The sequence below is a fragment of the Falco punctatus genome (assembly GCF_963210335.1).
Source record: "Falco punctatus genome assembly, chromosome: 9".
Lineage (NCBI taxonomy): Eukaryota > Metazoa > Chordata > Aves > Falconiformes > Falconidae > Falco > Falco punctatus.
In genome coordinates this window covers 29,176,854-29,202,146 of record NC_137589.1, presented here as the reverse complement: position 1 = coordinate 29,202,146, position 25,293 = coordinate 29,176,854, and the positions used below count along the sequence as shown (strand labels likewise).

At 60.0% G+C, this 25,293-nt stretch overlaps 1 protein-coding gene across 8 annotated transcripts in view; it reads right to left on the bottom strand.

Moving 5' to 3' along the window:
* Window positions 1–24,058, bottom strand: part of KCNIP2 (potassium voltage-gated channel interacting protein 2) — a 54,042-nt gene extending 29,984 nt beyond the window's left edge. For 2 of the 8 annotated variants that reach the window (XM_080402427.1, XM_080402420.1), the window contains exon 1: window positions 18,728–19,397. In XM_080402427.1, the coding sequence (XP_080258553.1) occupies window positions 18,728–18,800 (73 nt within the window). In that variant the 5' untranslated portion in view covers window positions 18,801–19,397. Of the gene's footprint in view, window position 1; window positions 7,883–15,882; window positions 16,010–18,727 lie in introns of those variants that run through there. The other 6 variants (XM_080402424.1, XM_080402423.1, XM_080402425.1 and 3 more) reach the window with 6 other exon arrangements.
* Between the last annotated feature and the right edge of the window lie 1,235 nt (window positions 24,059–25,293).

Genomic DNA, 25,293 nt, shown 5'->3' with positions numbered 1-25,293 from the left:
GGATGCTGCACTGGTCACTGCAGGACTGAGCCAGGTCTGGAGACACACTACAGCAAGGCACAACACAGCACAGTGGGGACTCGCCACCCTACAATAATACACCCACAAAGCCCCGGGCCAGAGAAAGGCTGCAAGGGACATTGACCCCACAGAGGAAAGGGGCCAGCCCAGGCCAGCCAAGGCAGAGCAGGAAGCTCAGCAGACACAGAGGCACAGATGTAAGGACAGCCTGTGAATGCCACACCCTGACCGAACCTACACCCTGTGGACCACTCATCCTCAGCCAAAAGCTCAGAAATTTGGGGACTGCCAGCAGTGCACAGTCCCCTCCTGCCACCTTCTGGGGATAGATTAGGGGTTTAGGATCCTCATCTATAAAGATAACTACATGCAACTCCTAGATAACTACAATATCCAGGAGCCCTGCTCCTGGCTCAGACCCACAACACAAACACACTGGGACAGTTTCTTGCAACGATCAGATCCCCTGAGCTGTGTGATACAAAGCCAAATCCTGCAAACACAGAGCTCCCCCCTGCTGGGAGAGAGGGACAGCTCCACAGCATCACCGTGGGGACCTGCCAGCACAACTCAGCCCAAGGCAGTCGCAGCATCCTAAAAGCCACTGGGATGCGGGAGAGGTGGCGTAACAGCCACAGGAGGGTGCCAGAGCCCACAGGACGTGACAGCAAACAACGTTTGCAGATTCATCCCAAAACCACAATCCAGCCACTTGGAAGCCAGATCCCACTTGGCTGGGAAAGCTGCTCCATCCCAGCATGTCCCGGCAGGCAGGCAGGAGGTGCATGTGTCATCCTGTGCACCCTGGTCATGATAGCCATGTGGGACAGGGGAGCTCATGTTCCCACACCCATCAACTTGTGTAGTCCATCCCATGTCAGCCTGCAGGGACATGGTGGGAGAGAAGAGCCCAGCACCAATGTCACCCACCCCACCTCCAGGCTTGGCTATTCACCAGGATCCCCAGGTGCTACAACCAGTCCAAAATTGAAGAGTGATTTCCAAAGGAGCATCACCCCTCTGGGCTGGCCCATGGCTCTCCAGAAAGGCCACTATGCACTGACACAGACCCAAAATCTCATGGGGACCACCTGGGCTGAGCCAGGGGCTGTCCTTTCCCCCTGCACCCAGCAACCTGCAGCAGGTATTTTGCAAGGATGGTGCACTGCACAGAGACATGAGCTTGCTCCCATCCCAAGGCTCCCTCCGAGCACATGCTCCCCAGGCAGGCACCAGGGACTGCACATCTTGCCCTTGCAGAAGGGCAACAAAGCCACTCGGTCACTGTCCCACCTCCTCCCTGACAAGACAAGCAGGAATCCAGCAGAAATCAAGCAAGCCGCAAAGCAGGGCTGTTGAGCCCACCCTTACACCACCTTTCCTGCTGACGATGTCACCTGGGTTGCAGGCACCACAGGTGCCACTGCAGGGTGCATGCCGCCAGCCTCCCATCTTGCTGCCCACCCTGGGGTTCTCCCAAACTTGCTTCCCCAACGAGGAGGTCAGTGGTCCCCCAGCCCCTGCCCCATCCTCAGGGGAACTCCAGTCCCCACAGTGCCTAACACAGCAAAGGACATCATATCCCAAAGGGATATTTTGAGCCAGCCTGTGCCCCCAGAGCATCTGTGTCTAAGGGGACACAGCATCGCTGGAGCTGTGCGATGGAGAGGAGGAAGAACACAGCTCCAGGCTCTGCTTCCAGCTCTGTTCCCCCCATGTGCTCTGGCAAGGGCAGCTGCTGCCCCACACCTCCCAGTGCCGAGCCTGCACTGGGCCCCGCTGCCTGCTGTCGGGTATAAAGGGCAAATTCAGGGAGACTGGAGACCAAACTGCCCACCGCTTCCCTGACCCAAATCCCTGCCGCTTGCCTGCGGGCTGTGCCGGGACACCTCCGCCGTGGACGCACAGGAGCCCCGGATGGCCGGTGCAGCCCACGCGACCCACCCGCGGTGTCACGGTCCCCGCGGTGCCCCGGGCGGGCCCACGGTGTGCGCGTGCCGCGGTGCCGTTGCCGCCGCCTGACGCTAAGAGGAGCCCCGGTACAGCACAGCGGCAGCGGCGGGGCCACCGGGAGGTGAGCCGGGGACGTGGTTCATTCAGACGTCTGCGGCGGCTGATGGCACACGGGGGACTGGAGGGGACACGTGTGGTTGTGTCGGAGCGCGCAGCAAGCGTGGCCACCTGAGGAAGGCCATGCACGCGTGTTCAAGGACACACGGGAACCGTGACAGCCATCCGTGCGCAGCCACCACGATCCGCTGGCGCTCCTTTGCACGCTGAAGGGACAGTGACAGCACCACTGTGGAGGGGGACACAACACAGCTGTCCACACCAGAGCCATTGCTTCCTTCCTTGCTCAGGTCCTCTTCTCCTGAGATGGTTTCTTGGCAGACACATCCTTCCTATGCCACCAGCATCTGGGCTGGTACCTGCCACGGGCGCGCTGGGGGCAGGGAGCACCAGGGGAATTCACACTGGTTCCTGACCATGAAATATTCATTAGCGCAGCCGCAAAGAGAATGGGGAAAATAAAAGATAAACAGAAGCAGGGGAGCAGACACAATGCTTGCAGGTGGCTCAGCATGGCACAGACAAGCCCCCTGGGTGGCTGGAACAAGGTCTTCAGGGCTGGCACTTGTCTGTGGGTCCCCTGGTGCCCGTTCAAGCTCATCCCACTGTCACAGGTGTTGTGGGCATGTGAATCACCCTGGAAAATGCAAGCAGAAGACAGCCACCCTTGCAGACAACTACACGCTTGTGTGCACACCCAGCATGGGCAGGGACACCCTGGGACATCCCCAAGGGGCACCATGCTGGGCTGGTGCTGGGGGGGCCATTCCTGCCTGTGCCAGCCCTGGAAGGTGCCTGGGCTTCAAAGTATTTCAGCCTGGGCTACACACCCCAGGGGCAGGACCAGAGCAGGGCTCCAGCCCAGGGCCACCCTGACCAGGGCACCTGGGGGCTCACTGAAGTCATCCTGGGGCTGGCAGAGGGCAGACCCCTACAACAGCATCTGCCAACATCTCCCTCAAGGAGGAAGGGCAATCAGGGTGGGAAGGATGCAGGGCACCCTGCAGCCCTGTGCCAGGCCTCAAGCCACCACTCAGGCCCGCAGGGACTGGGCAGATGCCGTGTTCTCTCTGTACCCTAAATCCAGCTGTCACCTTTTTGGGGAGATGGAGGGCATACACATCCCACCAATACCAGACCCACGGCTGCTTGGTGGGAACAGGGCAGCACCTGGCTGGAGGGAGGGCTCAGCAAGACTCACCCCAGAGCCAGGGCACATCTAGGGATGAGGAGGGGGGCATCCTGGCAGCCAGGACTGCAGGAGCCATGAGTTCCTGGTCCCAGACACACCACACGCTGGGGAAGGTGGCTCCGTGGGAGCCAAACACCGCTGCCATCCGCAGAGAAAAGCTCCATACAGCCAGCCCTGCGTGCGGGTCCCCACTGCTGCTCCTGGCTCCTTCCAGCCCTGGGGACCCACAGCCTCCTGGACTCAGGGAAGTGCTGAAAACACGATGCCAGAGAAAATAAATAAGGCAACTAATGAGGTAATTTGCATAGCTATTAGCAGGCAGGATTTGCAGCGGCTCAGACATGGGATGTGCTGTCAGGCGTGCAGCCTGGAGGTTCTGCTGGTGCTTGCCGAGGGAAACACAGAACAACCGTGCTGCATGCGCCCACCGCAGGTGCCCACCACCCCACTGGTGGGGGAGGCAAGGGGCCTGGAGCAAGGAGGTGGAAGGAAAGCTCGGAGCAGGACAGGCAGCCTGGGAGGCACAATGTACTTTAACCATAAGCCCGCAGTGCCTTCAGCCATAGGCTCCAGGGTTTGGCCCTGTGATGTACAAAGCCTCGGGCAGCACATGGCTCCTGCCTTGCTGAGGTGCAGAAAGCATCCATGAACAGGTACTCTTGTGAAGGCCAAGAGAGAGCTGCTGGCAGCCCAGGCTGCCTCGCAGAGCAGCCCTGCCGTGGCACAGCCATCAGGCTCCACGTGCCTCCTCATCATCCAAAGCCAGCTACAACTCCCTGCATCCCTTACCTCCTCTTGCTCCCTTGTGAACCTGGCCCAAAACACACCCCAGGACAAGCACAAATCCTTTCGTACCTCACCCTGGCTGCCAGCAAACCCATCTTGCTCTGACTCCCAGCAGAAGGTACAATTTTGAGGTGTATGAAGACCAACAGCAGCACCAGCTCTGCATTATGCCTGGGTCAGGAATCGCCACACCATGCCAGGCAGGAGGGCACTGGCCATCCCAGTACCTCCAGGGATGCAGGGGCAACACACCTGCAACCTGTGACACTGCTGGATCCCCAACCTGCTCTGCCAGGATAAAAGCTCCGTAAATAGGCCATGTGATGGAGAGAGGTGGCGTGCAGGGCCACCCTCCCCTGAGCTGCCAGGGCACGTCTGGCTTTGATCACAAACCTGCGACGACAGCTCAGCTCATTCTCAGCCGATGGATCTTGTTAAAAAATGCATGTGATGTGATCCGTCTGCTCGGGAAGGCACTGCCAGGGAAGGAGCCCAGCCCAACACTGTGCATCGGTCCCGCAGTGCTGACCTACCAGCAGCCAGCACGCAGTGGGCAATGAGGCAGCAGCCTGGCTCTGGTGGCACTGGCCTGGGGATGAGGACATGCCCCAGCCAGCAGACTGAGCCCAGCACCGGGCTCCGAAGGACCCCTGCAATGCAGGGAAAGGATGGGGGCACCCCCATCATCTGATGGCCGAAACAAGCAGAAAGACCCTGCTTGTTGGTGGTTGGTTGGACAGTCAGACGTACGCTTCACCAGCAATTTGGGTGGTGGGTGGTGGGCAACGACTGGGGCCAGAGCCCCCCAAGGATCATCCTGGTGCATCCATCACTGCCTGTGATGGCCCCCAGCTCTCCAGGTTATGCTGAGGCACTAACTCCTCCCAAGTTGTATTTTTTTAAGTCAGTTCTGCTAAATATTTCAGGGATTTACACAGAAAAGCTCTCTGTGCTCAGCAGCACGACACCCCCGCCTGCCAGGGCATGAATAATTCATCACCCCCACGAGTAGGGTAGCAATGGTGGGGAGGAGAGGACACGTCAGGAGGGACAGGCTCCCATCCAGGCTCCTGGGGTGCACCCCAAGACCCTCCATACCCTGTAAAGGAAGGGCAAAACCCAGCATCAACATCTGCAGGGAAACTGAGGCACAGGGAAGGGAAAAGAGCCAGGCCCTGAGCCTGGCCCTGGTCATAGGACTGTCCACATTGAGACTGCAGCAGTAATTAAGGACACCACAGTCTGCCTGGAGCATCTGGGCCATTTCTGAGCTTTTTTGGTCTGCAAAGCACAGCAATGTTGGGGGCACCCAGGATACGCTGGGCAGGATTGCAGCACAGCCACCAGGACCTAAAAGAGCACAGCTTTTGGAAGCGGGGATATTGCCAGCTGGGGGTGCACAGCTCATGCTGGGCACAACACAGCCACAGCATCTCCTTATCCTTATAGAACCAGCATCTTTTTGCCCCTCAGATGCCCACCCTGTTCCACACCCATGGCACCCCACAGGGATCAGCAAGGGTTCAATTCCCCACACAGCATCCTGCATCCTCAGGCCTGTCCCAGGTCCCACTCCAAGCCTCACCAGGGTCTCCTGAACTGCAAGGCTGGGAAAAATCTCAGCCTGGCCACAAGTGATGGCAGCTCCGCTCCCAAATCTGCTCCAGGGGACGGCATGGCCCTTGGCATCCCTCCAGCCTAGCCACACTCACTGCCCCACACCAAGCCACAGTGATGGTGACAAATTAACAAGCCCCGTGCAATCATGCACAGGTTGGCCTCTGATAAATGGGAGACTGCACTAGGCTAATTTCCTTGCAATCAGTGCTCCCTCGGCCGCCAACAGCTCCGGCTCAGCATGGTGACAGGAGGAAGCGCAGTGGGGATGGGTTGGGATGTGACTGCAGCTCCCTTGTGTACAGCCAGCACTGGGCTGCCTGTGGGTCAGGCAGTGGGGCACACTCAGTCACCCAGCCAGAGAGGGAGAAGGCACCCAAGGGATCCTGGGGAGGGGAAACATACTTCAAACAGCAGGTATCTCCCCCAAGATGGACTTGGCTTGAAGACCAGGTGTTCGCTGCTATTAATAACTCCAGGGCTGCAACAAGGCACCTGCCCCACGTTCCCTGGCTCAGAGCCTTCCTGCACAGGGAGACGCAGCAACAAGGCAGGGAAGGAGAGGAAAGCGATGCTGGAGATGGGGCTGAGGTCCTGACCCCCAGCTCCTTGCCTGTCCCCAGGCACACAGCACCAGCACTAGCCTGAAACCCCTGGATGTCTGACAACCTGGCTGTGGGGGAACCTGGGGGGCTTAGGGCAGGGGAGATGTACAAGATTAGTACTGCCCCTCCAACAGCCCACAGCCCACCTGCACCTTTCTCCAGCCTCAACCCAAGACTGCGCAGCCCATGGCTGGGCTGATGGCTCCCCATGCCAGCACTGACCCTCTCCCCACCTGTATCCTGAGCAATGGCTCAGCCCTCCAGCCCCGTGTCCTGCAATCCCTGCCCCACGGGGCAGCAGGGCCGCCCACCTGGCATCTCCAGGGCACCCGCTCAGCCCACTGCCAGCCCAGGGGGCCCCCAGAGACTGCTTTTTTAAACTGACATTTTGGGGACAGAAATGCTATTTTTGGTTGTTTCAGAGGCAGTGTTTCCATTGCAGTTTGTCTGCCTCCACCAGAGGGAGGGATGCTCTCCCTGGGGGTGCCGTGGCAGGCGGCTTTGTGTTGGGCTGCAGAGCTCAGCACCAGCTCTGCACTGCTGGGTCATCCTCAGCCCCCCACTGCCCTACCCTGCAGCCAACGGGCCCAGGAGCAGGTAGGAGAAGACATCCCTGGCTTCCCGCTTGGGCACAAGGGTCAGGAGCATCTCACCCAGCAGAGGGGCTGGCAGGAGGCACAGAGGAGAGCCTGGGGCCCATGCTCCCACCTGGGACCTTCCCAGCATCAGCAAGATATCTTTTCCACACTTCATCTTTGTGAGACACTCCCAAAAAAGAGCACACATTGCTGAACAGCTCCCCCTCCCCTGGAGCCCCCAAGTAGTCTTGAGAGGAATAAATGTGCCCAGCAATTACTCGGGGGGAGAGTACAGCCTCCCAGTGCAAGACCTGCTGAGAGGCTCAGAAATAAATATGTTAATAATCAAATATCCATCCTGCGCCTTAGCTCACGGGAGGACTTTCAAGTCTAATTAGCAGCAGATTTGTACCATCGCTGCCTGGGCTCGAGGGACAATTTGCCGTGGTTCCCATGAAGGAAGAGGTTCCACTATAATTAGCCAGCAGCATCCCGTCTGCAAAGATTACCTCCAAATCCCCCCCACGCTCCAAGCTGGGGGGCAGGCGAGACCCAGGTAAGCTGAGATGAGAGATGCCCCCATCCTTTGATCTGTGCAAAGCCAGTCTTGAGCTGCAAATCCAGGGTAGGCAGGAGGACAGGCAGCACACCAGGAGAAGAGGCACCCTGAGTCTGCAGGGCACCCCACGTTCCCCTGCCTGCACACAACCCCTGCGCAGGCAGGAAGCTCCTCTCCCCACAGCGTCCTGCCACAAAACCCCAGCGTGTCCCCCAAACCTCTCCAGCCTCAGACTGATCATTTCCAAGACACAGCTCTCGGAGGCCAGTCCCCAAACAGGGGACGTTATCCAGGCCACCCCAGCCTCACCTGTTGCACAACTCATCACCAATGCAAAGAGCTGCCCTTACCCTCCACAGGACCAACACCACGCGCAGCTTCTGATGCCTCTTGCACAATCCATGGCGGGTGCTCGGTGCACGGGGACTTGGTGCTGCGAGGGAGGAGATCGCATCTGCAAAGAGACCCTGTTCCTCGCTGCAGGCAAACGCAAACCTCAGGGCTTGGCAACAGTTTGGGGATGTTCATTAGTCTCCATCCGGGCCTGGCCACCCTGCCGCAGCTTGGCGCAGCGCTTTGCCTCAGGCAGATGGAAATCCCATCAGTTTAGACCTTTCCCCAATCCATCACAGCAGGACAGGCAGTGCCCAGGGGAGCACTTCTGCTGCCCCTGCCCACATAATTTTAATCAGGGCCACGTTCTGCTCCTGAGGATGTCGTAACAGACGCCGTTCCCAGTGTTACAGCACCTTGTGGGGTGGCTGGGATGGGGAGAAAGTGGCATCCAAAGGAGCAAGACATGGGGGCAGCACCAGGAGGTGCACCACTGCTGGTGCCCAAACTGGGACCAGACTCCTGGGGAAGGTGCAAAGGCGGAGAGACAGTGGAGGGGTGAGGGAAGGGATGGAGGGAGAGCAGAGGGAGCCATGTCCATGCTGAGGATGAATGGCACAACTGAGGATGCTCTGCTGAGCTGGGAGTGGGACCCAAGTGTCCGGCCCTGTGAGGGCAGCGCCTGGCAGACACCCAGCAGGAGCTCACTGACCCAGCAGCAGCTGCCAGGGACACTCATTAGCACCAACTAATTGTGGGCAGAGGCGGCTGGCCTGGCAGCGGGCAGGCACCCTGCCCACACGTCCCTCCCAGCCTGGCTGTGGGCACAGCTCTGAGCTGAGGGGGGAATTATAGACAGAGCAACGGTGGTCATGTCCAGGGCACCTCCTCCAGAACGGCCTGGAAATGTCTGTGCCAGAGATGCTGTGGCCATGAACAATAAGATCAGTACTCCATCCCTCCTGCATTCAATTGTGTGCCTGAGCCAGGGCACAGCCATCCCCACCCAGCTCCTCCGCCAGCCCTGAGAGACCTCCCCAATGCCACCGGGCTGTTCATGCTGGCAAAAAAGGGGTTACCAGCCCCTCACCTCCCTACAGTTATTTAATTAAGCAGTGATAAAAGGAAAGATATATTATCTGGAGAGTGACAGCAGGTTGTAATTACAGCTAGGTGGGCTGAGAAAACAAACAGCACCAAGGGAGGCGCAGGGTGGTGTGGGGCTGGGGAGCTGGGGAGCCCTTGGGACCCGTGTCCCTGCCCCAGTGCTGTGGCCAGGGCAGATGCAGGACCCTCGGGTCTGTGGGCAATGGGGAGGGGGAAAGTCTCCTTCACCCTGATGGATGGCGTCCCAGAAGTGCCTCCCCTCTCCAGCTCACACTGGACTGGGGTAGTCCCAGTCCTGGCCCCTTCCCAGGGATGCTGGGTTTCGACCAGCCCCAGGGAGCATCAGGTTTTCACTGAGTCACTTTGAAATATTAAACACCATCTCCTTCCTCCCCGAGCTGCTTTGGGGCAGCCCTCTGCACCGAGAGGACTCGCTGCCTGGCTGGGGTGAGAGGACAAAGTCCCCATTGGGACATGGCACCCCAGAGGGACCCTGCTTGCCCCTCACAGAGCCAGGCATGATGCCTATCCACTGGGTTCCTTCAGGCTTGGCTTTGAAACTTCTGCCCTATTTCCCACTCCCACTAACAGTAAGGGGCAGGGGTGAGACATGGGGCACAGCCACTGCAAGCAGGTAGCCCATGGCCCCCTCCCTGTCCAGCCACCCAGCAGCAGCGCTCTCCCTGGGGATGGGGAGAGCTTCACCCCCACGTCCCCTTCCAGGGACTGGTTGGAGCTACTGGGCACCACCACAGTTGTGTCTGGGAAACAGCAGGGTGGCTCAGTCCCAGGGGGTGCACAGCCACCTCCTCCCTGCTGTCCATCCTGTGCTGTCAGATGCTGCTGTCCCCTGCGCAGCCCCAGCCATGTCCCTTCCCTTCACTAAATCCTCCTGCCCTCAGCGCAATCCTCTTAGGTTCCCCCTCTTCCACTGCAGCATCTTTAAATTAATGCCTGGCCAAGCATGGGGTAGAAGGAAATTAACCCTGGGCAGGGGTTAAAGCCTCCACAATGCCTTTTAACACCTAAAGCTCTCTTACCTGCCCTTCTGCCCCCTTGCCACGCAGGGGAGAGACCAGATTTGCCACAGTCACAGCGAGCATCACTTGAGCAAGGGCTCCCAGCAGCTTGCGCACCATCCTGAGCTGGGGTGGGTGAGGGCAGTGAGTCCCCCCCGCCCAGCCAGCTCCCTGCTTGGGAGGCTGTGAGGTCCCCAAGGAGGGACCCCCGGTCATACTTGGGTTTGCACCCCATGCACGGATTTGCTATTGCCAGCAGCAACACCCAGGTGGGAACCCGCTGCGAGCAGAGCTACCCTCTGGGGCTGCGGGGCCCTGAGCAATGCAGGGTCCCGTACAGCCTGCATGCCCTGCCCAGCACCTCAGGGTCCCCAGCTCTGAAGCAAGAAGCTGGGAGGGATTTGGCTGCTGATGGGAAGCACTTGTGACCCCACAGCTTGGGGAGCTCAGAGGAGCTGCAGCAGCACATGGCAGGTATGAGGCAGGGATGTGGCAGGGATGCAGGGTGCCGCAACACACCCCCTGATCAATGCAGGGGACACTTCTTGCTCATGTCACTGCGGAGCAGCTGGGACGAGCCCCTTTTGGATGAGCAGACACCAAGGCCATGACAGACAGGTCCATCCCACCCGGCTGGGGCCCAGGTGGGAATTGATGGGTTTTGGGAAAATGCCTCAAGGAGCCGACACCATCACTGCCTGCATGGTGCGGCCACGGGACCACAACCCCAGCAAGACCTGGGATGCTCCCAGGCAGCGATCCCAGCAAGCTGCCCTTTCCTGGGGCAGCGGTGGCCAGGGCAGCAGGGAGCCAGGGCCAGGCATCACCCACCAGAGCAGCACTGCCGCTGATCCTCTCCGTTATACAACAAATTATTCCACTTGCATTAATGACTTTGCGGCAAAGGGGGAAATGACATGAATGATCCCTGGTGCCTGGGAGTGACTCACTTCACACGGTGGAGGGGAGGTGAGCAGGGAGGACGGGCAGGGGGGAAATTTGTTTGGGTCAGCACAAGCAGCACAGGGCAGGGACTGGGCTTGGAAGATGCAACTTCTGGAAGGAGAGTCAGGGGGAAAGAAGGAGGTCCTTAAGGGCAGATCCCACCACTCAGGAGAGGGCTGAGATGTCCCCAAAGGATGTCATGATCAATTGTAACCACAGCATATTGCAGCATCCCTCACTGCACTACCTGAGTCCCCCACCCATTTGCCAGCCTGTGCTGCGACCCCAAAACCTGGCACTAGCACCTGTCCCTCCCCACTCTGGGGTCAGACAGGAGCTGAGACCCCATGCAGGTGCATCCAGGGCTGGGGGTGCTGTGCCCTACCACTGGACTCCCCTGCAACTGCAGCGTGCCTCTAGGAGCACAGCAGGGTGGGTAGCTGCCACCACGGCCCTTGGGACAGGAGTGGGTACCCGTCACATGGGCTGAGCACAGAACCCAGTGTCTCAGCTTCTTTCTTCTCCCTCACCTCCGGGAGGCTTCACTAAATCACATCATTAAAAATTCATCCGTATTTCCTCCTGGAGTAAATCAAGAGCTGTCAAGGACTGGCCAGCCCAGCCAGCCACCTCCTGGGGACACCAGAGACACATGGAGGCACACCAGGGACTTCAACAACACACTGCCAAGTAGCCTCTGGGGGACCCTTGCAGTAACAGAGGGTCAGGTGGATTATTGCCTTTAAACCCATTCAGGGGCTTTCTGTAAGCGATGCAATTTTAAAAAATTCAATCTAGGAAGAAGTGATTAACCAAACAGGCCAGGAGCAGTGGCTCGCCTATTTAATCTCGTTAGTGATCGGGACAGCTCTCATCTCACCCCGCCTTGGCTGGATGGGCCACAGCCATCAGGTGAGAGCAGCTGGACACCTCTTCCCTGCTCCCGCTGGGTCTGAGGACGACCCATGGGTGCACAAGTTTGCTGGTCCCTCCCTGCATCCCACGGGGCTGCACCTTTCTCAGCCAGACCCCACACCACTCCCTCCTGTCCAGGATGAAGCCACCACCTTGTCCCATATACAGCCCAGGGCTCTTTAAGCGGAGCATGGATCAGGCTCATCTGCATGGGGCATGGCCTCCAAAACACTCACTGGATGGAGCTGGAGCACGAATCAGATGGACACTGCAGCAGCAGCTGTGCTCAGAACTGCGGCACCTGCTTGTATGTCCCCCAGATCTGTGTCCCCAGGTTCCCCATGTCCCCAGGTGCAATGCATGGGAGCAGCATGGATGAGACAGTGACCATCTTGCCACAACCCAGAGCCCCCAGCAGCGATGCTAACACCATCCCGGGCTTGGGAGGGGTGCCAGCTGCCTGAACAGGGGGGGTCTCTAACCCAAGGAGTTCAAAAGCAGGGTGACCCCTGCCAAAACAAGGCTGGAGTCACCTAGAGCCAGACAGCTGAGCCCTGGGGACGGCCATCAGGCACAGGCAGGAGAGGCACGATGCCACAAGAGCAGGGCACACCCATGAACATGTAAGGCACCCCTGGCCACCAGTGTCCATCAGTGACTCACCCTGTCTGGACCAGAGAGGAAACATTCAAGATGACCCAAATTCAGAGGCAGCAAGGTGACAGCCCTGCTCGCCCCCATCCCCATCAACTCCTGTTGAACGTGGCACCCATCCTGCACCCAGGACCTCTCCCACTGGGCTCAGTTTCCTGAATAACTCACACCAGTCCCAGGGGGCTGCACCACCCATTTTCCTTTGAAGCGTAACACAAATTTACTTAAAAGCCAGAAGCAGCCAGAGCCACAGCAGCTCGGGTACAGGAGGACCCCAGTGAGAGCCCCCCATCCAGCACAGCCCTGATGCCACACAGCCTTTGCAAAGCCACTGGTATGACCAAGAGCAGGACCACTCCACCCCCTGCATCCTGTCCCATGCACTGTCCTGCCACTCACCCCCACAGTATGGCACCCACCCGGCCCCGGCTGCTGGCAGAGCATCCTGGCACAGACAGCGGGTTGAACAGGACCCCTGCGCCCACCCGCAGCCCCTGCCCCATGGACAGAGGCTCTTCTCCCGCTTTGCTCGCAGAGAAGTCGCTTGCACCAGTCCCTGCAGTTCACTTGCCTGGCAATAACCACCCCTGGCACTCCACAACCCCTTAAGGGAGGAGTCCGATACCCCACCACAAGCCAGAGCCCCTCACTGTGGCATCAGGGAGGCAGCCCACCTGGCTCAGCCCCCCCCGGTGGGTCGCGGCAGGGAGATTCATTTCACTAGAAGTTCATTCATCTGCAGCACGATTAAAGCCCAGGGCTGGGATCTATCCCGGTGGCAGGAGAGCGATTTGCCGGCAGATGGATTTATCATCTCCCAAGCACAGCAATTTGGCTTAAACAAAACCAAACCACTTCTCCTAATGAAAACACCACTAATGAGCAGAGCCAGTGAAAGAGGGGGAGGGCAGCTCTGCTAATGGGGTCTCTCCTGTCCTTTGGGGCTGGCGCAACCCCCTGATGCCCTGGCTGCAAGGAAAGGGCATGAGGCTCAGCTCCACACGGGATGTATGGACCTCCTGTCCCAGCTCCCAAAGCTCTGGGGGCAACTGGTCCCAGCACAGCACACAGCAGGAAAGCAGCACCACCACGTCCAGACACCTTAACCAGCTGCATCACAGCCAGTCGCAGGGAAAAACTCTCCATGCCCGGACGCAGAGATGGCAAAAGAGCAAAGCCCTCCCTGCCGCGCATCACCAGCCGTGTGCAGCAGGAGCCGTGCACCTTGGCTGAAGTTGCGACAGCCATGAATTATGCATTGGCATCTGCAGAAATCAGCTGTTAACTGCCCGACCAAACCCACAAACTTCCTGTCAATTAATCCTGGGCCACCGATTCCCTGTGGGCTCCGACCTGCCTCTGCCTGAGGGGATGCAGCAGTGGCTGCCAAAACTTCACCTCCAGCCTCTCCACCTGCAAAATCCAACCTGCCCAGGGGCAGTGGTACCCAGCAGCACCAGCTGCTGATGGGGTCTTGCCCCATGTGCGGCTCTGCCCTGGCATAGGCTTGGAGCAGCATCCCCTCCAGCAGGGACCCCCAGAATCTCAGCCTCTGGTCAGGAGAGGCCACAACACCCGGTGAGAGGGGATTTCGTCGGCATCGCAGGGCTGCAGACAAGCCAGGACAGCAAAGAAGGAAGAGGCAGAGGGGTACAGATGCCAGAGGGAGGGAAACAGCAGACAGAGACGAGGCAGTCAGGCAACACTCCCATCACCCTGGGAAGGTGCAGCATCTGTCAAGGGCAGGGCACTTTGGCATAGAGAGGACCCCACGGGAGCCCCCCAGCCCCAGCACATGAGTAGCAGCCCTTTCCCTACCATACCCCGCCCTGACCAGGGGCCTCCTGGGGACCTCGGGGACGTGGCTTTGAGGGTCAGCCCGGCTTCCAGCCCAGCCTCACCGTCGGATTGCAGGCACTGGGAGCAGAAGCAGCAAGTGGAGGAGGGTCGTGTGGGGCAGCAGCAGCAGCATGGAGGAGGTAGGCTAGCGGGGGAGCAGGGGGACAGGCAGCATGCTTGGTTCCCACGGGCCTGGACTCCCCCGGGGAAGGACATCAGTGTGTGTCACCCCTCCTGGGGGCTGCTTGTAGGAGGAGGGGACAACCCATGCATGCTGCTGGCCACAGGGGTGTAGGCAGCTGGCCCTGCCAGACCGCCATGGGCAGGGCCGTGCACCCAGGGGTGTTCCTGTGCTGCTCGAGGAAGCTTTTTTCTGGGCATGGGTGAGGTCCTGCCATGGTCTTGGGCACAGTCCCCACCACAGTCCCCCTCCCGCAGATCCCCCCCAGCATGCAGCCACAGGCACAACACACAACCTGCCACCAACGCTTGTAGCTGGGCCCCCCACAGGCCCCTGCGTGCCTCCCGCCCTTGCTCTCACCCCACCAGCCCCATCACTCCATCCTCCAGCTGCAGACCCCAGTGCTTCCTCCTGCACACACTGACATTTGGGACAGGCCAGCACTGACACCCCCTCCACACCCTGGGAAGTAAATTATCCCCCTTGCAGGTGGAAGTCCTACACTATGGCAAGCTCGTGGAGATTTTCCTCCTGTCCAGCTGATCGCAGGCTGTGAGCAACCACGATGGAGCCGCTGTGTTTACTGGCAGCAGAACAAGCCCTTGGCGCAGCCCTAGATCTGCCCATCACCTGGGACTTGCCTGCAGCAGATGCATCGCTGGGGCATGGCTCTTTGGCTTTACCCCATGGCAGGGACCGGACCCCAGCTCCCACTGTCCTCCTGCCAACCCCACTGAGCCACCCTCCCTTTCGCATGTCTGTGTGGGACAGCTCAGCCCCATCTCTCAGTTTCTTACTGCCACCAGGAGAGATGCCTCTGAAACACCCTCCCTCCAGGTAGGGAGGAGAGCTCAGCCAGATGCTGTGCTGCCACTAAGCTGGTACCTACAGGTTTCATCTCACTGGGTGGGCTGCTAGAAGTGCTGACTTAGGGAGTCCCCATCCATCAGCCATGCGCGCCTCAGGAGGCAGGAGGATCCCAAAGCTCTGCAGATGGTCTGTGTAGCAATTGCTCACCCACTGCAAACACTGTGGCTGCCTTTGGGGTGCAGCAAAGTGGTTGCTCGAGACCCCACAACATGAGAACAGGAGGCAGAAAGCAGGAGTGAAAAAGCAGGGCTTTAAAGCAAGCCTCCTAACCCCTTTTAGGGAACCAACAGCCCTGGAGGTAAATCCCTTATCCTTCTAAAACGCAGCTAGGGGGTTTGACCCATGCCAAACAGCCCAGATCCAGACCTCGTGCTGGCACATGCCACCCCACTCACAGGATGCAGTATGGCTGGGATGGGCTTGTCCCACGGGGTGAGATGGGGCCCCAGGCCACCCACCTCTGCTCCCCAGCTGGGGCTGGCGCAGCCCCACTGCCCACACACCCCTGTGGAGCAGCGGGCAGGAGGGAAAGCCACCTCCGAGCCCCCCTTGCCTCTCGCACTACCGGGGTTCTGGCTGGGGACGTGGTACCTGCGCTCCTCGGGGCAAAGCGGCACCGGGCTCCCATTTCTTCCACATGGAGGGCCATGTCCAGAGCAGTCCCGAGACACTGGCTCTGGGCTCTGCTTGTACACTAATTGCTCATGTCATTAGAGGGCTGGAAGAATAATGTAATTTATGGATGGCTTTTATTTCTCGCTAGCGTCATCTAAATACCCCAGAAATGGACCGATTTAATCTCCTAGTGGCGTAACCTAAACATTTCTCTCCTTAACACCCAGGTGCGCAGCCAGCCCCAGGCTCAGAGGTGGGCACGGCGGTGCCTGCTCTTGTCCCACTCCACTGCAGCAGGGCCAGGTGCCGGCAGGGTCCATCCTGGCTCGCCCCAGCACAGCCGGACCACGTTCCCCAGCCTGCGGAGCCGGTGCCTGCTCTCCCCACCGCACACACAGGGGCAGCTTTCTTTTCATTCACGCACCCACCATGTCCACAGGCCACGCGCCCACACAGCTCACAGGTGGTCTGGCCAGGGGCTGGGGGCGCCAAGCTGTGGGGAGGGGGGGCTATCGCACCCCCCCCGATTTTCAACAGCTCTTTAAATTTCAAAATCAGCGTGCCACCAGGGAAGGTGTGTGGGGTTTCTACCCTGTGCATGACTGGGTGTCCTGCTTGCCCTTAGCATCTCTCCTTCTTTTGGAAGGGGGTATTGCCCTTCTCTGGGCATGCATGAATGGGATCTCAACACCCCCACCCATTTTGGGGGAGTGATGGGGAGGCAGCAGGACTGACGGCTGTCTCCGTGCACACCAGCAGTCGCTGGAGCTGCCATGGGGCTGTCGTATCGCCTGACATCAAATCATCTCTCTCAGTTAACAGTGAGCATGGCAGATGTCCCCCAGACCCTGATAGATCCTGATGGATGGGGGTCCCCAAGGCTGCAGGAACACCCCAAACTGCTCATGTTTGTTCACAAGCAGGGCTGAGCACCAAACAGTGGGTGCTGGCAGGGACCCTCCCAACTGCAGGGAGAGACTAAACCCATGCTGGCACTGCCAGCTCCATCCCGGGGCTTTGCTATGGTCCCACAGGCATCCCAGATCCTCACTGCATCCTCAGGGGACCAGGAGAGCCCAGGCCAGGTTAGCAGGCAGGGGCTTGAGCTATTAAACCCTCCCTGCAGCTAAGGCTGCATCCCCTCTCCTCCTGCCTGCATCACTTCCACACTCTTTCTGGGAGAAAAACAACTTTCCCTCCACAGGGAGAGACGGCTTCAGCGTATTCAGCCAATATGGGGGAAATCGGTGCCACCGGCACCAGCTGCCTCTGCTCCCTGGCGTTGCCACCAGCTCTGCCCTGGCAGGTCACTGACCTGACAGTGATGGCAGATGAGTTACGTGCCCTCCTGGGGCCTCTGTTTCCCACACTGGGAAATGGGGCAGATATTTCCAGCCTTACTCCCCAGGGGCTTCCCAGTAGGCCCATCCCTGCGGGCAGGGGCTGGCACAGCTGCACAGCTCCCCTCTGCCCAGGTTCCTGCTGCACACTTGGCTCGGAGGTAAGCCCAGGCATAAAAGGTCTCAGCCTCTGAGAGACTGGAATTTATTTTTAACTTCAGTTTGATTTAAATCCATATGGACATTTTAAAGTTACCGGAGAAACCAAAAGTTTTGTGTGGGTTCCAAGTTCCTACACAGCTCAAAAATATCTTCGCTGCAGCACGTTTGGCCAGGCAACAAGCCGCGTCTCCCATGCGTGGGTCTGCTGGGGAAAGCAGAGCAGGGGTCCTGCCCTGCTACCACCACCTCCTCACAACTCCAGAGCCAAGCCTGAAATCACCTCCAGGCTGTGGCAGGAAAAGCACCACCGGGACTCAGGGGAGCTGCCTGTGCATGCACCCCAGCGCCTGCGGCACGAGGGCACCCAACCCCACCGGCTATGGACAGGTTCGGCTCCGTCATGGGTCCCGGGAGGCAGGCGGGAATTGCTGCCCCATTTCACAGCTGATGCGACACACAGAGGCTCTGAAAGGGGACAGGATTTGGCCTGATCTGTGGAAAGCACGTGGGGAAGGAGGGGTGTCGCCAGCTCCGGCCCAGCTGCTTTGCTATCGGGCAGTGGGGGATGAGGTGTGATGGATGGATGGATGGACAGACGTGGTGGGATGTGGGATGCCAGGCAGTCCCCCGCTGGGGCAAAAGATGGAGGGGATGCAACAGGGTCAAGATGGGTCATTTTTGGCCACCCTGTCTCCACAGCCACCCCATCCCAGCAGCAAAGCATCTCCGGAGATGCTCTAGGGGACACCAGGTGACTAGTGGAGAAGACACCAGGCTCTGTGATGCTGCTGGGGTTTGCTGAGTGGCGTGAGCCTCTCCGTTCCCCAGGGAACCTGCTGCCACAGAGCTGCCATGCCACCCCAGGGTGCAGTGGGGGGTCCAAGACATGGCAGAGAGAGTCCAGCGCCAAATCCTGGTGTCCCGAGGGGCCTGGGAGCAGCAGTGAGGGAGGGTGCGCTTGGGGGCCGCCAAAAGCCATTCAAGCATCCTAACCCCTGGCAGGTCCCGTTCCCTGCAAACCTGCCCCAGGGCAACCTCCGCCTGACTGGGACCAACCCCAACCGCCCAGCGGAGCACTCCCCCCCCCCGGGCCCGGGCCTGTCCCCCTGCTCCAGCGCCGGGGTCGCGGCCCCCCCTCCCCGGGCAAGGCGTGCAGCGAAGCGGGACGGGCAGGGGGCAGGGGGTCGGGGCTCAGCCGGGGCTGGAAGCGGGCGGGCCGGGGTGCCCGGGGTGCCTGGGGCTGGGTCGGGGTGCCCGGGGCCGCCCCCGCGCCCTGGTCCCGAGCGGCTGCTGCACCTTCCCCGGCGGGCGGCACTCACCCGTGAGCTGGTCGTAGGAGCCGTCCAGGTCGCGGGAGTCGGACAGGCTCTCCTTCCTGCCCTTGCTCCGCATCTTCCCGCCCCGCCGAGCGGCGGGGGGGACCGCGACGGGGCGCACGGGCTCCGCCGCCGGGCAGGGGGGCCCCGCGCCCGCCGCCTCCCCCCGCCCCGCCGCCCGCGGCGCCCGCCGCGGCAGCAGGAAGGGGCCGGCGGTGCCGGGAGCTCGGCTCGGCTCGGCACGGCTCGGCACGGCAGCACGAGCGCGCAGCCGCCCCGTTCCCCGCCGCCGCCGCCGCCGGGGCTGGGCACGGCCGCCCCCTCCCTTCCGTCCTTCCCCGCCTCCTCCCGGGAGCCGCCGGCCCGGCCCCGCCGCCCTGCGCCGCGCCGCCGCGGGGAAACTGAGGCACGGCGGGGCAGGGGGCTCCGGGGAAGGGGCAGGGAGGGAGCCGGCTCGGGCTGCCCCGGGTGGGGTCTCCGGCGGTTTGGGAGAGCCCCGGGGGTCGAGGACCGCGCGGGGACGGCGGAGGGGACGGGGATGGAGAAGGCACGGGGCGGGGGGAGCGCAGCCTCCGCCCCGCTGCAGGGGAGCGAAGGTCTCCCAAGCCCTGCACGACGGAGCCTACGCGGGGCTGCGCCCTGGGACCCCCAGGAGCTACAGGGGAAGGGGGACCCCGGCCCTGCCCAGTCCAGGGCGGCTGTTGCAGCCCCCGCTCAGGGGAGAAGCTGGGTGGGAAATCAGTCAGAGAAGGAGGGGACGTGTAACGGCCAAAAGACGCAGCGGAGGTGTGGGGAGGGCGGCCCAGGTCTGTCCGCTTGCAGCCAAGCACAGGAGCAGGACGCCCCCTGCCACCCCCCACCCCAAACACGGGGTTCCCATGCAGGGTTGGAGCCTTTAGTAGGGTTTTTTCCCCCATCTCCTGCCACTCCAGGGAAAGGGTAAAGCAGCAGCACAGCTTGGGGAGGCTTCAAGGGGCACGATGCTGCCAAGAGAGGAGCTCAGAGCCCCTCTGGTACATCTGGCACTGGGGGCTGCAGGTCTCACTGCTGCCCCCGGTTATTTGCTGCCATCTGTGCCCGATGCCATCCCGGGGGATGCGGACTGTGCTGGAGAGTCCCTGCCACAGGCAAAGTCAGGGCTTTTGTCATGCTTCTGCCCATGCATTGCCTTTTTGCACCATGACAGGGGTCCTGGGCACATCTTGGAGGGTGCCCAGTTCCCAGCGTTTCCCACCTCTCCTCCTTTCATCCTCTGGTCTGTACAGAGAGACAGAGGGGAGTAGGGGCTATGGGAGGAGGCAAAGCACCCCGTCCCAATCCCTGCGCCCAGCCTGATCCTCTTGGCCCACGGGAGCTGCAGGACAGAAAGGGAATCCAGAGCAGCGAGGAGGGAGGGCCGCACTCACGAGGCAGCGTGTTGTCAGCGTGCTTTGGTGTCAAGCCATGAAAGAAGCCGCCTTAGTGAGGCAGCGATGCTTAGCAACTGCCTGGATCTAAAAATAAGAACCATTTAGCGAGGAAAATGCAGTGGAGAAATGCTCAGAGAACTAAACACATTCCCCCAGCCCTCTGTATGGCCCAGCCACCGCCGCAGAGCCTGTTTGCACTGACCAGCTGGAGAGAAACTCCCAGGACAGCCCTGGTGATGCCCTCTCCACTTAGTCTGACAAGCAGAGCTGGAGCCCAGCCAGCCCACAGACCCCCCGCACTGCTGGGCTTGTTCATCCTGCTGCTCCTTGCCCTCCCCATCCTGCCTCTTCTATCCTCTCCATCACATCCTCAGCCACATCCTCTTGGCAGCCCCTGGAGACCAGCAGTGTCCCAGGAAAATAGCCTCGGTTGGGAGGGCTGCATGAGTCGTGCTCAGGCTCACCCACTCCATCTCCAGCATCCTGCAGGTCCATCCCGCTGCAGACATGGCAGGCCCAGCAGAGCTGCACAGGGAAGTTTTCACCTTCTGCCATCCCCAGTCCACTGGGAGGCAAACATGGCTATTTTTATCCCAGCTAAGTGCTCCTGTTTCTGCAGGCAAGTGAGAGATGCTTTGCCAGGCTGGGGAGAGGGGGGAAAGTTGAGCAATTTGGTGGGTACCACAGGGTAGGATAGGGTAGCCCCAGGGCTGGGCTGACACAGCCCACTCCCCTCCCCACAGTGTAGAAAACAGGGGACACAGCTTGCTTGCTCACTGGTCACAGCTCCTTTTCTTCGCAGACACGAGGGATGGGCATCCTGCCAGGCTTCACAGCCTTAGAGCCTTTCTCTGCTCACAAAAAAATGCAATGTCCTCCCCTAAATGTTCCCCCGGGCATTGGGAGCTGGGGGTCTGCAGGATGCTGCGTTGGGAGCAGCTTCTGCTGCAGGAACAGGTCCAGCCCTTGCCCACCCATCCAGACCCAGGCAGGGGTCCTGTTGTGGGTACACTGGGCGCAGGGATCCCTCAGTAAACACGTCTGGTCGGGGACTGGTACGGTGGCAAAGTCACACCAGAGTGTAGAGAGCATCCTTTGTGGCACGTCTCCCTGGGACGTGTGGCAGATGCAGAAAGGCTGAGCCAGGCTGAGGAAAATCACCTAAGCAGCATCCAAGGCTTTAATCAAGACTTTTGTGCTTTACACAGCCCCGCTGCTGCTGGCCACGTCCACCCCAAAAGCAATCAGCAGGCTGGGGCAGGCAGGAGCTGTCTGCAGGCAGAGCTGGTGGTCTGCACTGCTGCAGGCAATGCTGAATTAACAGTTTCCAGAGGATGGGAAGAGCTCTGGCAGTTCCTGCGAGCCCAGGTCCCAGTTACAAGGGGTAACTTGCTACACAGCAACTGGGGCACAGCTCACCATGACGCCCATACCCCAATGCCCAGGGCCAGGGAAGTGTGGAGGACAGGCAGGTGTCAGGATCCAGCCTGCTGGGGTGGGCAGGGGTCCTGTGGAAGCACCCTGGTCCCCGAGCTCATCTCTGGGAGAACAGCAGAGAGCCACAGGGGAAACAGGGCCATGTAAACCACCCCCAGGGCTTGGCACAGCCAGCAGCAGGGTGGGATGAGGATGGAGAGCAGGGGGACAGGTGGGAGATGCAGGGGTAGAGGTGAACTGGGGGCGTGAGGGCTGGGCTGTGTGTCTCTTGGAGGCAGGGTGTCCCCAGGACCACCCACCCATCCTTGCCGTGATGGAAATCACCCATTCACATCAGCCGGGGCACAAGGCACGTTCCCTAAGTGGCCCATCTGTCACCTTGTCAGCAGCAGCAGCGCTTCGATAAAGGACATCTGCACAGGATTAACACTGCTCCCCAGGCAGCGGAGCTGCAGCCAGGGACAGCTCTGAGCCAGGATGAGAGAGGCTGAGGTGTGCACGGGGTCACACTGTCGAGGGGCTTGTTTGTTTCCAGGTCAGTGTGTGGCCAGCACAGCCTTGTCGGGAGTGACTGGGGAAGGGGACAAGTTTGGCGATGCTCCAGTGTTGCCCAGAGCGCTGGATGCAGAGCCTTGCAGCAGGCAGGGCTGCGTCCAGGCTGCCATCAGGCTCATCCAGACCCTAGCTGGACCGAGCTGAGACCACCTGCAACCACCCCTGTTCCTCTCCAGGACATCCACCCTGCAATATGAGGCCGATCCTTTCGGCTCATCCATGCCTCCAGCTCCCCGCTGGGACCCCCACGGCTCTGGGGGTAGCAGCTTCCTCTCAGCTGCTGCTGACGCATGTGTCCTCACGGAGCCCTGCTGAAAATCTCAGGCTTGACACAAAGCCCAAGACAATCCCAAACTGCTTGATCCACAGAAGGAAGAAGAGCCTGGAAAGGAGGCAGGAGTGCTGGGTCTACACCCCACCAGGCTGGGGTAGAGGGGTGCAGAGAGCTCTCCGCCAGGCACCAGCCCTGCAAGCCCTCTGCAAACAGCCCGCTGTGGTCGTTATAGGGGGACAGGGAGAGGGAAAGATGCAATTTAACACTTCATTAGGTAACCACAAGGCATCGATCTGCCCTACCAGCCTGCACGTTGTCTAATTGCATATCTCCATTCTTATTAACTCTATCAGAAAAGCAGAGAACAGGACTCGGGAGTCTGATCCTATCTTTAGGAAATTTCGAACAGCGATGTAATTGCTGAGCGCTCTAAATCACGGTGCTTTATCCACTGTTAACAGTATTTTAAAGCCACGGTCATCAATAGCAGTCCTTGGGATGTGCTCTCAGCAAATGCCATTAATCTTATTTTGGCTGCGGCCACCGGGTGCTTCTGGGCTCAGATTTACACTCGGCAGCGAGGGACAGCTCTGCCCCCTGGCAGCTCCCGGGCTGGGACACGGGCCGTGGCACCCAGGGTCCGGTGCCAGGAGCAGAGGGCAGAAACAAGAGCTCCTGAAGTCAACTTCACCCCTTGCAAAAGTGCCAGCAAACAGCAGCCGTAGATGGAGATGAGCAGTTTGGCACTGGGGGCTGTTCCCCTCACAGGCCCACACAGCCCCCCGCCTGGAGGGGTGATGCTTGTGGCCATGCAAGTGGCTGGGGCGGGGGGCTCCAGGCAGGACAAATGGCCTCGCTCAGGAATAAATCACAATATTTATGACATCCACAGAGGAAACGGACCCGGATGGTACAAGACCTAGATAAGTCTGGGGTCCTGAGGACTGGGGGAGCAGAAACAGCAGATCAGCAGGTCCTGGGGAGGATCCCCCAGCAGGGGATCACGCAGGGGAGGACTGCTCCCATCTCTGTCAATCCACCCTGCAGAGACACACGGGTAGGTGGAAGCCACTGTGAGATTCAGATCTGGGGGGAATTTCAGCTGCTGAAAATCTTGCAAAGCTAGAGAAGGAACAGATGCCTGCAAGCTGCTGGGCCAGCCTTTCGAGCAGGAATGCCGCAGGAGAAAGGGAACCTCCTTTGTCAAATGCAAACCAGCAGGTGGGAGAAATCTGGGCATGCAGGAGGGAGAAAGGACGTTGTTGTTTCACACTGCATCCTCAAAAGCCGGTCATCTGCCTCTGCCAGTGCCTCCAGCAAGGAGGGACTCCCCGGTACAGCCCCGCTGCTAGGCAGGCTGTGGGGGGCTCTGTGCCCACCCTGTTTCTCTGCCACTTCTGCAAAACAGATGCAAAATCTGTGTGAAGAAAAACACTTGTTTCAGAGAGCAGAGACTGGACTGGAGCATTCCTGGACTCGGGAGGTAATCTGAGTCCCACATGCCCTCCCAGCATTATAAAGCATCTTGTCTTTGTGTGCTCAGTGCCTGTGTATGCCTTGTGTTTGTGTGCTCAGCTTTTGTTTAAAGAGGAACCAGATACCATTTCCAACCTTCACTTACACCACGCTGGATGCCACCCCAGGGGCCCTTTCAGCTGCTCAGGCGCGCAGGTGTGCATCCCTGTCCGTGCTGTGGACTCGCGTCTTCCTGCTCTGCCAGGGCAGAGCCCTGTGCCCCTCTCCCTCTGCGGGAGGGGATGTCTGCTGCGACCCGTCTCCGCTCACTGCTCTCTCTCACACATCCCATCCCACTGGCCGGGTAACAGCCACAGCAGAGGGGTCAAAAGCAGGGCATGGGGACTGGGGTGCCTGGCTGGTGCTGCTGGAGCATCACTTGCTGTAGGCTGGGAGAGCAGCAAGCTCAGAGCTGCCGAGCAGGGCACAGCCACAGCATCCTTGCCCCTGTATGCTGCCAGAAGGGCCTTGGCTGAACCACGGAGCAGGGGAGCTCCAGCTAATTAGTCATTAATGGCTTCAGTGAGGAAACAAGCAAAATCCAACCGATGCGTGCCTGTAGCAGAGTGACCTGTGGGCCCTCGGACCGGCCAGGCTGCACCTCACTGGAAAATATTTGAGGGTTCATCTATCAAAGCAGAGCCGGAGAACCAGCCCAGCCCAGCGGGTCTCCACCTCCCTGCAGCCCCCCCAGCCCCTTCATGCCCCCACAGGGCTCCTGGGAGCTTCCAGCCTCTGGCAGCAGCCTGACAAGGCTCTGAGCTGCGCTGCAGCGAGCGGTCGAGCCCAGCTCATTTAATCTATTCAATTGGATTCAATTTCCAGCCACATGATTCAATTAGCCTTGGAGGGACAGCACTGGGGACCAGAGGCCACAGAGCATGGCCCAGCCTGCGCTCCGGCAGCAGGGAGCACACCATGGAGCCACAGCAGCTGCTCCCACAGGGGCCAGGACCCTACACTTGTCCTGGCCCTCAGGGATGCAACGAGATGATGGGGGCTATAGGGGAGCCCCATTCTGGCAAGGAGAGGCAGGGGCTTGTCTGTGCGCAAGCTGCTGGTCCTGAGTAATGTGCGGGCAGCCGCAGGGCAGAGGCTGGGGGGACCCCTGTCCCGAGCACCTCCCTTTGCCATCAGTCACAACCCTGAGAGGTAACAGCCACTCTGGGTCAAATCTGAGGTCTGCACGCCTGAGCACTTGCCAAGGGTGGCCTAAAGATGCTTTAAAAAGACAAGAGGAGAGAGGCAAGCATTCTGGGGTGCTCTCCCAAGTGTGCTACCTGCCCCATTTATTTGGGGTCACCCCTCTGCTTGATCAGTGTCTCCTTGAGCTTGCCCACACCATGCCGCAGTGAGGAGAACCGGGGCTCTGACCAGAG